Below are 16,732 nucleotides of genomic sequence, written 5' to 3' on the forward strand. Positions count from 1 at the left end.
TGTAAGAAATAGTAACACAAGTAGCAGGCTATTTTCAAACTGTACTTACTAAAGAAAAACAAAGACTCGATTTTGTAAACCAGGATTATAAGTCAGTTCAAGTAAATAACTGTTAACATTGGAAAATATTATTTTTATTGCTGCTGGTAGCTGTTTAGAGAGGGATTATTAGTCAATGGGGATATTTTCCCTTTATTTTTATGTATTTTATGAATTATTGGATCATGCATGTATTATTTTTATAATAGGGAAAATTAAATTTTGATAGAGGAGCTGTGGTGATGCGTACATTATAGGATTAGTTTTATCACATTAAAATAGCTCAGATCTGCCCAATCATGAGTATTAGACACTAACCTTTATCGTGCATTTACTAGACCCATTTTTGCTGAATTTCTTTTTTGCATTGCAACACCTGCAAGCTTTTGAACAATAATTAGGAAGGTGTTAATAACAAGGTGGAAGTTCAGAAGTTAGTTATTCAACAAACAGAAATCTCGGTGTAAAAGGGAGAGACTGGTAATTATCTGAAGGGAGAAAAAGGTGAGAGAGCATGCCAGAGTTTCCATCTCTTCTGCTCTGCCCTCGGGTGGGGGTCTCGCCCTGATGCTGATCTGTTTGTGGTCAATTCAACACCATTAATCATCCTGAACAGCACTTGTGCTGCCTTGGTCCAAATTCAGAATATTTATGGTCTCGCTAGGAAGTGAGGTAGATGAGCTCAGGCATAGGATGATTCATATAATTGTTTTGTTGTATTAAAAATAAACTGGATCCTGAACTGGAAGGGAAGGAGATGCTATAAGAACATTATTGGGTCAGTTAACAGAATTGGAATATGGACTGTAGATCAACAAAAGTATTGTTTCACTATTAGCTTCTCTCAATTTGTTAACTGTGGTTATCTAAGAGAATATCCTTGTTCTTATGAAATAACACATTGAAATATTAAGGGTAAATGGGCATGATGTATGTACTCTCAAATATTTCAGAAAAAGATAAATGATGTGATTATGGATGTATAGAACAAGAGAGATAATGATAAAGCAAATATGGCAAAATGTTAAAAATTGTATGTGTGGAAAAGTATGTATGGAAGTTCCTTGTATGATTCTTGCTACTTTATAAGTTTGAATTTATTTCACAACAAAAAGTAAATTAAATAAAACAAAAACCAACCACAGCTTGTACAAGTAAAGAAATGCAAACTCTTCTTCTTCAGAAATGTCACCTTGAAAGGTGCTGGCCTTTTTCTTGGTATATAAGTCTGAATTGTTTAAGATATTTCTAGAATCCACTTGAAAGATGGCTTCATAAGCATTTGTTGGTGGGAGTAAATCAGTCCTATATGGTTTGAGTTTTTTACAAATTATCAAAACCTATTTTCAGCCAAGTATGCTAAGTAAAGTAAGTGGTAGGCTAAACCATACTATTTTAGGTATAAAATATGGTGTGACTTTACAAGTACAAGACATTTTGCTTGTATGATTAATAGGTGGTCCTGAAAGTAGTCCTAAAAGATTAATTCTTAAGCATGTTTAGAATAAGATAAACAATTTGGAAGGAAGATCATTGGCTTCTCTAAATTTCATTCTAAACCAGCCATATTGCTTCATAGTCCCAGCTTGTAGACAGTACATGAGCTGTGTGCATGCATGGAAGCCAGGAGTGACAGACTCAGAGGGCAGTGAAAATGAGAGTGGGAAACTGTATAATGGGATCATAAGGGCGCGGGGAAAATGTCCCGATCATTAAGATATCTTCTGAGTCTTTTGGACTACAAAGATAAAGGAAATGATGGGGAACTTTTTTTTGGATTTGTGAGATACTTGTCCTTGCCCTTCTCAAGGTGATTTTTATGGCCCCCTCACTCCCTGTGTTGTGAAAGCTGCTTGGAACTGGGTAAGAGTGGGAAAGAAACCATAGGCAGAGTGCCAGGGTAAAATACTTTCAGTTCACAAACCTGACTTTAAAACTGTGTTTTTTTTCTTTTCCAATCACAGCCAATTTTAGAATCAGGAGCTGTAGAGCTACTTTGTGGATTAACCCAAAGTGAAAATCCTGCTTTACGAGTGAATGGAATTTGGGCTTTAATGGTATGTTTCACTCTTTTATGTATGCCATCATTTACAAAGAGACTAGAGCTGTTACCCGTTTTAATTTAAGTTAAAATTAAGGAATATGATATTTGAAATGTCTGGAGTTTTCTTTTTGAAAAACCTTGCTATTTTGGTCCATTTTTCTATTGACCTAGGACCTAGAAGACACAGCATTCAGCTTTCGGATTCTCATATAAGCATGTCACATGGCCATCGTGCCTCAGTTCTCCAGTTCAGTTTATTATTAAGAAAAATGTACAGGTGTTGAAATTTGACATCTAATTTTGGGACGAACATATTTTCCTCATCATAAACCTATTGATATCTGTACAGAGCTCTTCCTACTTTCCAAAACACTCTGTCTCTCCTTTGCTCTTTATTAAACAACTTTGTGAAATAAGCTAAGGAGTATTCATGTTTACAGATGAGTAAACTAAAATACAGAGTGATTAAGTAATTTACCCAAGGTAACAACTGATAGGTACATAAATAATTTAACAGTTTCTAGTAAATAATTTATAATCTAAATTATAAAACTATATAACTATGAAGTCAGAGAACCATTTTTTCCTTAAGATTTATTAAATAAAATTTGTTCAAATTGAAAATAGAGTAATCCTACATGGGTTTTTAAAAACATACTTAATAGTAGTTACAATTTAATTACTAAGTAACAGACACTAAGCTAAGTGTTTTATATTTGTTATCTCTAATTCCTATTTTAAGTTATATTGGTATATCTCCACCTTATAATTATGATGTGGCATCTAAATGAAAGACCAAGACCTCCCAGCTAATGAGTGTTGGAAATGGGTCCTGAATCTGCTCCAACCCCATACTTACTCTTGTCCTTGTTCTGCACTCTATCTGCTGTCTTTTCCCATGAACTTTGGGATAGAAACAATCTATCTTCTAAGAAAGCACTGAATCCAGTAGATTCACTGTTACTTTTCTCTTTAATTTTGCACCAGCTTTTAGCATTTCTCTTTCTTGAAAGTCTTTCCCAGGAATTAATTTTTTTTTAACCTCACTTTCTACTTAGCTCCTTTTCAACCTCCTCCCTGGGGGATATTCCCCGAAGTTTCAGTTCCTGGTTTCCAGTCCCCCTCACACTTGAGTTTCAGGGACTTCATCTACTCTCATGATTTCACCCACCACTAGAAGTTTCTTTGAAATATCCATATCCGAATGTCACTGTCCCCTGTTCCCCATCTAGTACTTAGCCCATGGGGCTTCATTTGAGGGCTCTCTGACATATACAGTTTTAATGTTGAAAATTAAATATATCACCCCACCTTCAAATCCATATTAACTATTTGCATCAATCTCCTTGTTACTAGCTGCTATGTTCTTTGTCCACAAAATATAAAACCTTGGAATTATCTTTGGCCAAGGTCTTTTGACCCTTAGCCCAGTGCTCTTTTTGCTCTGCAGTGCTGCTTTGCTAATTAGGTAACTTGATCTTTCTTATGTCTTAGCTCCTTAATTAAAAATAAGTTCCTGGAGAGCAATAACAACATATCATAATAAGTCCCTAGTTTACAAAAGAGATTTTTCTACCAGTGGTTGATTTATGAATTATTTGGAATTTGCCTTTTTTTCCTTCAGACATATTATTATAGGGTAACCTGTAATGTGTCCATAAAGGAGAAAAAGGGCAAAATAGCTTACTGGACATCTGGGGTTGCTGCTAGCTTGGATATACCTCCTACCCCTGAGAGCTTCCTATATGATACGGCCCAGCCATATCAACCTCTCGTATAGTATTACAATACAGTAAGTGTTTCATACCAGGAAAGTTAACAAAACCCCACTACTTATTTTCATCCATAACAAGGGAATACTTAAGCTGTTCTTAAAATGCATGACACAGTATAATTGTTAGTACTCATTTTGTTATTAAAGTGTGCAAAAAGCAACTTCACAACCCAAAGTGTATTCTCAAAAGTGACCAAGCTCATAGATACAGAGAACAGATTGGTGGCTGGGCTAGGGGGAAGGTGGGAGAAAAGAGAGTGAACTGATTTTTGTTTGGGTGTTATTTTTTGTTTTGTGTAAATTAATTGAATTTTTAAAAAAAGAAAGTTTTGTATTTATTTGAGAATCTTAAGACACTCAAGTGTCTGTGTCAGAAAATAGTCAAATTCCTCTTTCAGAGTATATATAGGAGTGACAGTTACCTTTTTCTGGACAGAATTACAGGTGATTAACAGGAATCAGAAAAATAATGTGACTTAAACTTAAGGATTTTCTGCAGATTCTCTTTGTACTTTGAAAATGATCTGTTACTACTAAAATATCACTTAATAAAGAAAATGTAGACATGATTCTTGAAACTTCTTTAATCCTTTCAGAATATGGCATTTCAGGCTGAACAAAAAATAAAAGCAGATATTTTACGAAGCTTGAGTACTGAACAGCTATTCCGGTTATTATCAGATTCAGATTTGAATGTGCTGATGAAGACATTGGGACTTCTTAGAAATCTCCTCTCTACTCGGCCTGTAAGTAAAATTGCCCAGATTTCCAGACCTGCATATGCATCATACAGCATTGCCTGCCTTCTCTGTTCCCATCAATGCCTGCTTGGAAGTGTGATTCAAGTGCTACCCCTTCCCAGAGAAGCAAGGAGTTGGTGTCTAAACCTGACACCTTCGTAGGTATTCTGGGAGTTGCTCCCATACAGCCACCGGCCCTCTGCTCCCTCCCTGCCTATGTTGTCTCTGTCTCCTTCCTCCATGGTGAATGGGAGCCTGCCCTGACTTGTTACTTTAGTCTTACTTGGTCTGTGGGCCAGAATGGTTTCCTCATCTGCCTAAACCATTTAGCTCTGGGATCTCCACTTGGTTTCCTTTAGAGAATCCTTCTCAGTGTTACTTCATAGACAGCTCCCCACCCCGCCCACATTTACTGAATTGACCTCTGAAGAAGTCAGTGTGTAGAATAGCAGGGAGAGGTCAGAGCTGGTGGCTGAGCCTTGCTGTGGGGCCCCTCTCATTGCTCCCTGATGCTCCCTGAGTGGCAGTGCCAGTCACTGTCAGGTAGATGAGAGATATGGGTGGTTCTTCACCCTGTGCCCCACTTGTTTTCTGACTTTCTTTCTACATTTGTACCCCAAGGTAGTATCAGTGAGTCTTTACCATATTTTTCATGTCTCAGGCTTCTCCCCATCTCTCATCCATTTTTTAGCTTTCTTTTTCTTTAGTATTTTTGGGCTTGAGAATCTCTAGTGACTATAACTCTATATTCTATAAGGCCAAGTATGCTCTCTTCTTCTGCAAGTCATTAAAATAAAAACATTGAAGGCAAATGCATCTTCATGGTGTGATGAACACTGTTCTCTGGCATCTAGGTCTATATGCTGTGGTGTTTACTTTGAAGCACTTGTGTACTGTTTAACTTTTAGAAGCCTTCTTTCCCATGGTTTTTTCCTTTCCCCAGATAACTGTGGATTTCCCATTGTTTTTCAGCATATAGATAAAATAATGAGTACTCATGGAAAGCAAATTATGCAAGCCGTCACCCTTATTCTGGAAGGGGAGCATAACATTGAGGTCAAAGAGCAGGTATGTGTTGTCATTGTTGTTGTTTTTGAGGACTGTTTTCTGAGTGTGAGTACCAAGAAAGATCCTAGTTAGGAGTCTCCTGAAATAATCAAAACTGCAAAAGATAGGGTCCTGAGATGGGAGATGCTATAGAGAACATGAAAGGTCTGAGGTGAAAGGTCCTCTACTATCCCTTAAACTCTCTTCAAGAATTCTTCCTTCTGGAATAGAAGAAAACCTGACCAGAGTCTAAAGTTTCACCCTCCATGGCATGCACTGTACCCACTGTCCCTGTCTCGATAGGGACAGCCACCTTTGATCATCCTGGAATGAATCCTCTCTCCAGGGTTTATTATCTCTAGCCTCCCACATCACCGTGCTCTGAACTGAAATTCATGCAACTCCCTGATAAAATAATGCCTTATGCTGGAGACGTTTTTCATTTTTTTACTCTTACGCTTCCCTGTTCTTTATTCCTATCCCACACTCCTACTTTCTGTTTGGTTTCAGTAGGGCAAGTTTATGATAGTCTGTGCATTCGTCAGGGGATAGTTTGGGAATTATTTGTCTGTATTTCCTGGGATTTATTATAGGATTTTTAATGTAGCACATATTATATTTTTCATAAAAAGAAATAAGATAAGATAAAAAGAAAGACAAACTTAAATTATTAACACAAGATCTAAGGTAATGGTAATGTTCGACTTTCTCACATAGGTGTTGACTACATGGGTGTGGTTCACTTTCAAAATTCACTAAGCTATACCCTTATATGTATGGAAGAAACTTGCCCAAAGTCATCGCTGACTGCTGGAGCCCATGATCCTTGACCTCTGTGTCCCTGAGTTAGAGTAACTGAGTGGCTTCAGAAGAGCACTGGGAGGGCGGTAAGGACCTAGGAGCTGTGGCTGAATCTGTGAGCAAAGGGGTACATTTGACAAAGTAGTTTTAAGATGGATATTTTAAGTGATTTCTCTTAAAAGTCAATCAGAAATGGCTGTTTTTTTGGTGAACAAACACTTAACAAAGAAAAACTATAACCTCATAGGCATCACTGAAACTAGGTTGGATGAGATCCATTGCAGGAACATAACAATGAAGAAGACAGGTTGTGCAAAATAAACTGTCCTACCTGGAGAGCATAGAAATGAATTTTGTCTATGAAGACAGCTCACCAGGACAGAATTCTACTAATTTGAAAAATGAAGCAAGGTTAGAAAGGTGAGGCAAGATTTGGATAAGGGCAGAAGAAAAGCCCACCAGCACTGTGCTCTGGCAGGACACAGTGGTATTCTTTCATGCAGATTTGGGCGGTGGTCCAGAAATAGGCATCCTGGGGAGGCTTAAACTGATCTTTTTTATTTAAATTTGATTCTTCTCAAACACATCTGATAAATTCTTTTTTCTTTTCTTTCTTTTTTATTGGGGTATATTGACACAGAATAAATTGCATGTATTTATATGTGTTAAGTTGACATGTGTATATAGCCATCAAACAATCACCAAGTCAAGATAGTGACCATATCTGTCACTGTCCTTAGATTGGGAATAAGATACAAGTATATCCATTCTCACCACTCCTGTTGAGTACTATACTAAATTGCTACCAAGTACAATGGGCAAGAAAAAGAAATAAAAGGCATCCAGATTAGAAAGGAAAAAATGAAACTATTCCCAGATGACATGCATGTCTGTATAGAAAATGTCATGAACTCATCAGAAAAGCTAGAACTAATCAAGGAAAGTTAACCAAGGCCACAGGACAAAAAATCATTTGTATTTTTGAATACTAGCATGAACAAATAAAACTGAAATTTTAAAAACAGTACCATTTACAGTAGCTCAGAAAAAATTAAGTATTTATATATAAATCTCACAAAACATGTGGGATCTGTATGCTGAAAACTGCAAACCCTGAAAATGAAAGAAATCCAAGACCTAAATGAATGGAGAGACTATCATATTAAAATGTCATGTATCACTTACATATGTTGTTGGATTCAATTTACTGAAATGTGGTAAGGAATGTTTCACATCTATATTCATGACCAATACTGGCATATAGTTTCCTTGTGATGTCTGTCTGGTTTTGATATTGCTATAATGCTTGCCTCAGGGAATGAGGTAGAAGTGTTCCCTCTTCAGTTTTCTGCAAGAATTCATGAAGAATAAATATTCTTTCTTTCTTAAGTTTTTGTAGAATGTATCCATGAAGCCACCTGAACCTGGTGTTTATTTTGTGGAAGGGTGTCCTAGTTACAAATTCAATTTCTTTTATAAAAATGGGATTGTTCAGGTATCTACTTGTTCTTGAGTGAGCCTTGATTATTACGTGTTTTTCAAAAAATTTGTCCATTTCATCTGCATTTTCAAATGTATTAACATAAAGTTGTTCATAATATTCTCTTATTATCTTCTTAAAATCTGTGGTATTCTTCACAGTGTCTGGCTCTTTTGGTCTTTATATTGTTAATTATTTTTCCCTGATCAGTCTGGCTAGAGGTTTATCAATTTTCTTGATCTCACAGAAGCAGCTTTTGGTCTCATTGACTTTTCTTCCCTATTATTTTCCTATTCTCTATTGCAGGGATTGCAAACTGTTTCTTCAAAGGACAAGATAGATATTTTAAGTTTTGCAGGTTATACAGTCTCTGTAGCAACTACTCAACTGTGCTGTTCTAACCTGAAAGCAGCTATAGACAATACATAAGCAAGTAGATGTGTCTGTCTTCCAATGAAACTTTATTTACCAAAACAAGTAATGGGTTGGATTTGGCCCACAGGCCATAAATTGCCAGTCACTATTCTATATCATTGATTTCGAATTGTTCACATGAATGTGTATGTGTTTGTGTGTAGCTTTTATCTCTGCTCCTTAGCTCATGTTAAATTGGCTTGGCCGAAGAACTAAATATCTCTTTAAGATCTGGTTTCTTATCTCCATCGGAGTATGTACAGTACGGGTTGTGTGGGCTTCTGAGCAGAACTATAGCCCACTCTGACATGCTGTTCCAGCCTGAGGAGGCAAGGTGTATTCCAACACTCCAGGGAGAATAATTCTCATTGTCATGATTTAAGTGCCCTAGAATAAATAGGCCCCCAGTGCCTGCTTTAAGCCTTGGATTAATTGCATTTTCAATGTTTCCTGTATCCCAGAAGCAAATTTTGGGGGTGTCAAACTTCAGGACTTACTCCCTGTAATTTAGTTAATCTAGAAAAAATAAGACAGCTTTTAAGATATCTGAGGGTTTGGACCACTGTAGGAAAACAGTCTTCTCCTTTAGCTTTAACCTTCAGGCTTAAGTCTAGCAAAGAGAAAGTTTAAAGTTAGAGATAATTATTTGAATTTAGACCCCATCCCCACATCTCATCACTTTCTTTGAGTGATTCCTTAATGTGCTTCAGCACCCAGTGTAACTTCATCCAAGAAGCTTTCCCTGACCCTTGCAGTGTCGAGCAAGGGTCATGCTTTCTCTGTTGTTTTTACCTCAGTCACACCCCAGTGCAGTGTAATTGTGTGACGGCTTCAGAGTTAGGGAGTGCACCTCACTCCTGTCTCACACTGATGCCCTGTGGAGTGCATGCACGTTACAGGCACTCAGTAAATGCTGGTATTCCTACCACAGTCCCCTCTTTTTCACCTTTACTTTAATCCTTGCCTCCTGCGGGTCTGGCGGTGAGGTGTAACAGCTGACTAGAACAGCCTCCTTCTCTGGCACCAGTGTAGTGATTGCCCTCAAGATCTGCCACGTGGCACAGGATCCCTCCAACCTCCATGTCAAGCTAACCTGAACTAAGCTCAGTAACACATCTTGCTCCCCTCTGTGTTCCTCTGACAGGGTTTGAGAAAGTCAAGAGGTCCTAATTGCCTGTGACTACTGGACAGGGGTCAGGGGTCACCCAGAAGCTTGGGAGCAAGGAGGATTTAGAGGGGCTGAGGGGGAGTTTGTAACAGCTATGAAAGAGACTTCCACCAAAGAGACTACCTCTTTGAAGAAACCTTGTGGGTTAGGAATAAGAACCTAACTTAGAAATGAAATATTTAAGAAAATAGTAATAAACTAGGTTTTCCCTTTGATATGATAGCATGAACTAAAAGACCTGGTTGCCTTTGCCCAGTGATGGCTTATGCCTGGAAAGGAACCACTGAAGTGTTTGTGTTCTCCTGCAGCTACAGTAGACTTCTTAGATGTGGTTACTTCTGCTGGCATTGATGTCAGGAGATTAGAAAGGAGGTGGGGCATTCAGAGAGGAACCTGTGCAAATCCATGTGCTTCAGGTGGGAAATTGCTCATGTTTTTGAGAGAGCTTGAATCTGGGGACTTCAAGGTGTTCCTAAACACTGGCCCTTTGTTCTTTTCCAGACACTGTGCATCCTAGCTAACATAGCTGATGGGACAACAGCAAAAGAACTTATTATGACCAATGATGACATCCTGCAGAAAATCAAGTATTACATGGTAGGCCTTTGTCCGCTTTCACTGCTCAGCACTAGCTGCACATTAGAAGCAGGGACTGTAGCACTGTTAGCTCAGCACAAATTGTACAGATGTAAAAAAGAATAGACTGCTCTGTAACAGTTTCACAGAACGCTCTGCCCTCCTGAAGAAAAGGAAGTCCTCGAAGCCTGTGCCATTTGGCAGTGTTACCACCCACCACCCTACTTCCCTCCCATGTCATCTCCCTGCCCTTCTTATTCACTGAAGACTTGGGACTCTTACCTTCCTCCCAGTACCCCCAATCTCTACTTTCCTCTCAAGGCTTTGGCTCTATTTGGATGAACCCTCTAGCCCCTGGCACCTCTGGCACTTGTTTGTCCTTTGACCTGTTGGCTTTCAAACACAATCTTCTACTTCCTTCTAGACACCTCAGCCACCTGCTGGATCATGACCACACCTGGATCTTGTCATCATCAGAAACTGCCCATTGCCAAAATCTGGCATTCAAACATCCCTCCTATTTTCATTCTGTCAGGGTTTCCTAGCAAAACCTTAACCATGGGTGAGCTTGGCTTCTCTTTGCCTGCATGTAGAGTTTACAGTTACACAGAAAGACACAGATCCAGGCTGACTGATTTCATTTTAAATTCAAATTTCCAAAACCCACATGGGCACTCAGCACTGCCTGGTACCCTCCTGTGATTCTCCTGCCAGCTGGTGCCTCCACTCTCCACAAAAGTAGGTTCTTAGCTTCTCATTCGTAAACCTCGCCTTTTATGTCCCTCATCATTCTTAGTGGTGACCTCACCTTTTGTTTTATTAAGAGAGTTGAAGGAAAAATCTTCAGTGGCTCCCTGTTAAACCTTGAATAGAATCTTTATCCCCCTTGAGATGGTCTGTGAATTCAGCATGACCTGCTCATCTTGTATCCCTAACTCAGCTCATTCTCCTCTTCCCTTCGTTCACTATGCTGGCCTCTTTCTATTCCTTAAAGAGGCCATGAATGTTCTTCCCTGCCTTAGGACCTTCACACATGCAGGCTCCTCTGCCTGGGGTACTTTTCTTCTCACTCCTTGGTGGCATGCCTTCTCACCTCACAGATCTTAGCTCAGTTGACCCTTCCTCATGTGCTCTTGTCCATGCGTATTATTCTTTGTTAGTGCATCCTGTTTATAACCTCAGAGCACTGGGCGCAGCTACAGTCATATAGGTGCTTCTGTGGCAGTATAGGTGCTTCTGTGAGGGCAAGGTATCAGTTTTGTGTACAGTTGTATGTCTATCACCTTGCACAGTGCCTGGATTTTAGTATGTGTTCAGTAAATATTTGTTGAAGGAAAATTTTACTGCTTCAACCAGGAACTCCTTTATCTTTCCAATACCAGATCCACATAGTATCACTAATCTTCTAAAAATTTGTTTTGACTTCACATACCCATTGAGGTACCAATTTCCCTGCTGCTCTTCCAAGGCAGACCCCTAAAAGCATCTTCTGCACATGCTATCTCCCTCCTCACTTCTAAGCTCACTCTTTAACCCACTTCATCTGGCCTCCACCCCCATTGCTCAACTGAAACTGTTCTGGTTAAGGTCACTAAATACCTCCATGATGCCAAATCTAAAGGATAGTTTTATCTTACCTCACCCACAGCAGACTTCAGCTCAGCTGACCATTTCCTCTTCCTGGAAACATTCCTTTCTCTTGACTTCCATGACACCACGTGTCCTTGACCCTCTTCTGTTCTCTCCTGCCTACTCCTGAGATTGGTGACTCACTACCTTTATCGCATGTTGGGATCTCCTAGGGAGCTTCCAGAGGTGGTCACCTTGTCTCTTTCCACCTGAGATTTGATTCGGTAAGTATAGGGTGTAGCCTAGGCGCCGTGGAGGTTTTTTAAGTACCCCAGGTAGTTCTTACATGCAGCCAGAGTTGAAAGCCACTGGTTTCAAGGAATCTCATCCACTCCCATGGCCCTTACTGTCATCTCTATGGGTTTTTTTTTTTCTCTTTTTCATTCCTGGCTCTGATCCAGTAGTCAGTTTTGGTAAATAGATTAGGCGTTACAATATCTATACTTCCATGGTATCAAGCAATACCAAGCACAACCACAGTAAACATTGCTGGACTTCAAAAGCCTGACAGCAAGCTTCCCTGATGGTGTCTACAGCTTTACAAATACTGGCTCTTTTCTTAATGGAGGGTAGGAGGGAGGGGAGCCAGGTAAGAGGGTCACACTGAACTCTGGACTCACATGTCCTCCTGCCTACTCAACATCTCCACGTGGCTGACTGAAGTCTCCTGAAGTCGATGTTTAAAAATAAATTGTTAAACATCTTCCCCTGAACCTCAATTTCACGTCTTCTGGTTTTTCTGTTTCAGTATAGTGGCTCTGCCATCTACCCCATGGCTCAAACCTTAGAGTTAATCTTGATTTCTCCAGCTTTTTTACCTCAGTAATCCAGTTATCAGCAGGTCCTTTAGCCCTTCCTCCAAAGCCAATTTGGATTCTGTTTACTTCTTTCTATCACTGCTGTTCTCACCCTAGTCCCCATCATAGCATCTCATGCCTGATGGACTGCAATAGGCTCCTAGACACCTCAGCACTCCACACCACTCCCTGCAGCTCAGGTGATCTAGAAATGTAGATCAGATCTTGTCCCTCCACTGCTTAAATCCTTCAAGGCCTTCCTGTCAACTTAAAATGAAATCCAGGGTCTTTGCCCCCCAACAGTGTAGCCATGCCTCCTTCTCTGAACTAGTACGATTCCCACTCTTCCTTCTCAGTGTGCACAGGCTATGCAGCTCCCTCCTACCTTGGACCTTTCCAGGAACTTTTCCTTCCTCTTGGCTCCCCCAGCCCCTTGCTTTTTGCCCATCTGTCACCTTCCTTTTCTTTAAGTCTCTGCTTAAATGTTGCCTCCTTCAAAGAGATCTTTTCTGTGCACTCCACCTAAATTAGGTGCCTACCCCTCCACCCTCTAGGTTTCTCTATCACAGCAATGTGTTTCCTCAAGAAATACTTAGTGAATGAATAAGATACATTCTGCTGAAGGAGGAAGGGCTATACATACTACTTACTATCATACTGTATAAAAGTCCATTTATTAAACAAATATTCACTGGTGGCCTGAGACTAGGAGCAGGTAATAAGTTTTGTTCAGTTTTGTCTCAGTGGAGCCCAAACTGGACACCTCTTTAGAAGTCTTGGCAGGTAGAAGGAAAAAGGAATCCCAGTCATATAATTCTAATGAAAGGAGCCATGCCCGCTTCTTTGTCTCTGCCTAGCTGAGATGTGGTCCTACATGGCAGGATAAGTCTGTCTCAGCCTCCAAGAAACTGTTGAGCATATTGTGCCACTGGTATGCATTAAGTTATTTAAATGTAGTATGTAAGGAGTTTTTTTTTTTACCCAATAAGATCAAAATGATTGTTTTACTATTGGGTCTTCTTTTGTTTAAGAGAAAGCACTCTAATGGATAAATGATCCAACTTAAGCAAAAATGATTGTACTTCCAGTATGTTAAGAAAAAGAAGCAAGAATTGTGTTTTAGAAGGCTCCTTAATGATAGAGACTAAGTCAAGTCTTGAGGGATGTTCCTATAGAAATGAGAGTGATTTGAATCAGATCATCAATAGCTGAGAAGATAAATACCAAATGCACATCCATCCAATTTAGTGAAAGCATAGAATTGTCTTATGCCAGTGTTTCTGTGTGCGTGGGTTGAGTGATAAATTGCAAACTGCACCTCTGGTCCTCGAGGTGTTTTGTTTGGCCAGCCAGAGGGTTTCTAAAATTGGCATGTGAACATCTTTTCACCCCCCAGTTTGCCAGACTGCCATGCTCTGTTGTCTTTAGCCCAGCCCATTCATCCATTACTGCTAACTTTGTAGCCCCTCAAGACATTTGAGTCTGAGGCTATTGGAATTGCCTGTGGTATATTACCAAAAAATTATCTCAAATGAGATTTCTTCCATTTTGTTTTCCTTTCTGCATTAAATAGGGTCATTCACATGTCAAACTGCAGCTTGCTGCTATGTTTTGTGTATCAAACCTCATATGGAATGAAGAGGAAGGTAAGAGATTGGTGAGATTTGTTCTGAAGAAAATTAAGGGAAGGAAAGTCTCACACAGGGAATATGGCAGGCGCCCCTGAGATCCCGGGCAGAGGCACCATCCACTGGGCCCCACACACCCAACAGAGTCACCTTGGTATGAGAATACATGAGACAAGCTTAAATCTGCTGAACAATTAACACTGAGCCCCCACCTTGGGGTCACCCCTGCATCAGATTACTGGGGATGGGGATGGCACAGAACCTAGAGAATTGACAGTCCCTTCCCCTGAGAGATAAGGAGGAGGATGGTGAGATGCACCTGAAAAAGAGAGAAGTGAGAGTGGATGGGAGGATTGGCTTTTCATTACGTGCAGAGGAAGCACATGTAAGGACCATAGGCAGATAAGCTTAATGAAGAAGAAGGTGCATTGGTGAGAAATGAGAAATATGCTGTGACTGGAAAAGTGGCCCATCTATAAGGAGGCCTCTATGGATTGATTACAGGTTCTCCACCTTGACTGCATTTTAGAGTCACCTGGAGATTTTTGTACCAGACCAATTAAGTCAGAAGCTCTGGGGTGAGCTCCAGGCATAAGTGTCTTTTTTTTTCAATTCCCCAGCTGATTACAGTACACAGCTAAGGCATCAAACAGCTGTAGGAGAGTAATGGGTGCTGGCTTGGCTGCATAAGAATTACTTGGGGAACTTTTTTAAATGGAGATTTCTGGGTTCTACCCCCAGAGATTCTGGTTTGCTGGGTGTAGAGGTCAGTGCATGAGTGAGTCACTGTTGGCTCTTCAGTGGGGAGGAAATACTCCAGAGGATTACTCCACTCAGCATCTGTGTCCAGAACAGAGTGGAAGGAGGAGAAACTAGATTTAATGTACAGGCCTAGAGGCCAGGTACCATCCAGGTGCCAGGGAAACAAAGCTGTCTTCAAAGCACCCACTACTCCCCTACAGCTTTTTGATGCCTTAGCTGTGCACTGAAATCAGCTGGGGAATTAAAAAAAAAAAAACACTTATGCCTGGAGCTCATTCCAGAGCTTCTGACTTAATTGGTCTGGTACAATGGGAAGATAGAGCAGAGCAATATGAAGTTGGAACTGCCACATGCTAACCAATAGGCAGCAAAAAATGCTGGGAGGCCAGAGGGCGGTGAAAGAGAATAGAAGTGGGAAAACAAGACCTGTTGGTGTACAAAAAGCCTGGCTTGGTATGTCCAGAAAGGAGTAATGAAGTAATGGGGCCCAATGGCAGAGGGCTTTGGACCAGGCTGAAGAGTCTGACCTTGACCCTGTAATCCATGGAAATTAACCCAGCAGCAGGATAGGCTGCAGGAAGGAGGATCAGGAGGCAGAGAGATCAGCTAGAATGCTGTTGGGGAATCCAAGCATGAGGGAACCAACTGCGCTGGGGGAGAGTGGAGGAGGAGAGGGGCGGAGGGGGTGTGGGGTGAAGGGCACTAGGGAAGCTCCAGAGATAGGGCTCTGGATTGTCGATTGTGCATCAAGGAGACCAGCTGCCTAGATCGTGTTCCAGTAACCTGTTCGCTTAATCTCTTAGGTTCACAAGAGCGCCAGGATAAATTACGAGACATGGGCATCGTAGATATTCTACATAAACTGAGTCAGTCACCAGATTCAAACCTTTGTGATAAGTGAGTATCAAAGTAAAAGGGCCTTGCTTTGGGATATGTTGGATTCTTTTAAGAATGGGTAGGAATTGCTTAGTAGTTCACGTGGCCAAATATAAAATTTTTTAGATTCTTGGATTCCCTTTTTAGTTTTCTGTGAGCCAACTGTGTGACATTTGAGTAAGAGATAAACTAACAATTACCAAATTGTCAAAGATTTTCATCTTACTCTGAATTAACATTAACCCAGGTCATCTTAGCGGCATCTGAAGAGGATCCAGAGGCCATTCCCTTACATTGCTGTGATTATTATAATAGAAATGCATGAGGCCTTTTAGAAAGCAGAAAGGAAGGACAATAGTAAAAATATTCATTAGCTCAAAACCTCACTGAGCACTTGCCTTGTGCCAGCCTGGCCTGGCTGTTGGGGATTAGCAGCAACCCCTAAGGAGTCCCAGTCCTCAAAGAGCTCACCATTTACTGGGAGAGGCAAGAGTCAGAATCAGAAATCCCTCTACCTCAAAATAGCCAAAAGTGTACTTTCTAGCTGTGTGCACTTCTTATGACGCAGCCTTCACTGGCCGGCTCACTGTCACTCTCCAGGCTCTCGAACATGGCGCAGAGCACTTCGTGGTCTGGCTCTGCCTTTCTCAGCCACCGTCCTCCCCACAACCCCTGTGCTACACCTGCCCCCTTACAAGCATCATGTCTTCATGCGTTTACACATTCTGTTCTCTGTGATTTGCTCTCGAAGTTCCTCTCCTCTGAATCCCCATTTAATCATCAGTTGTTGTTTTTTTAATACTAATTCTACTGAGCACTGTTAAGGTATTGGAGATATAATGGTGAATAAAACTGATGAAGTCCTTTCTGTCATGGACCTTACATTCTAGTATAAAAGACAGTAAACAAATGAATATACACTATGACAGCAGGTAATGAAAGGTGCTATGCAGAAAA

General features: G+C 40.5%; 1 protein-coding gene across 6 annotated transcripts in view; it reads left to right on the plus strand.

The window, feature by feature from the left end:
* Window positions 1-16,732, plus strand: part of ARMC8 (armadillo repeat containing 8) — a 108,462-nt gene that overhangs the window by 86,026 nt on the left and 5,704 nt on the right. For all 6 annotated transcript variants that reach the window (XR_012129477.1, XM_073232246.1, XM_073232245.1 and 3 more), the window contains 6 exons: window positions 2,004-2,096; window positions 4,454-4,603; window positions 5,570-5,665; window positions 10,009-10,104; window positions 14,083-14,155; window positions 15,703-15,796. Coding sequence is in view for 5 of the 6 variants with exons in the window: in XM_073232246.1 (XP_073088347.1) it covers window positions 2,004-2,096; window positions 4,454-4,603; window positions 5,570-5,665; window positions 10,009-10,104; window positions 14,083-14,155; window positions 15,703-15,796 (602 nt within the window). In the remaining variant the exon portion in view is untranslated. The remainder of the gene's footprint in view (window positions 1-2,003; window positions 2,097-4,453; window positions 4,604-5,569; window positions 5,666-10,008; window positions 10,105-14,082; window positions 14,156-15,702; window positions 15,797-16,732) is intronic.

Source organism: Manis javanica, chromosome 3, assembly GCF_040802235.1.
Source record: "Manis javanica isolate MJ-LG chromosome 3, MJ_LKY, whole genome shotgun sequence".
Lineage (NCBI taxonomy): Eukaryota > Metazoa > Chordata > Mammalia > Pholidota > Manidae > Manis > Manis javanica.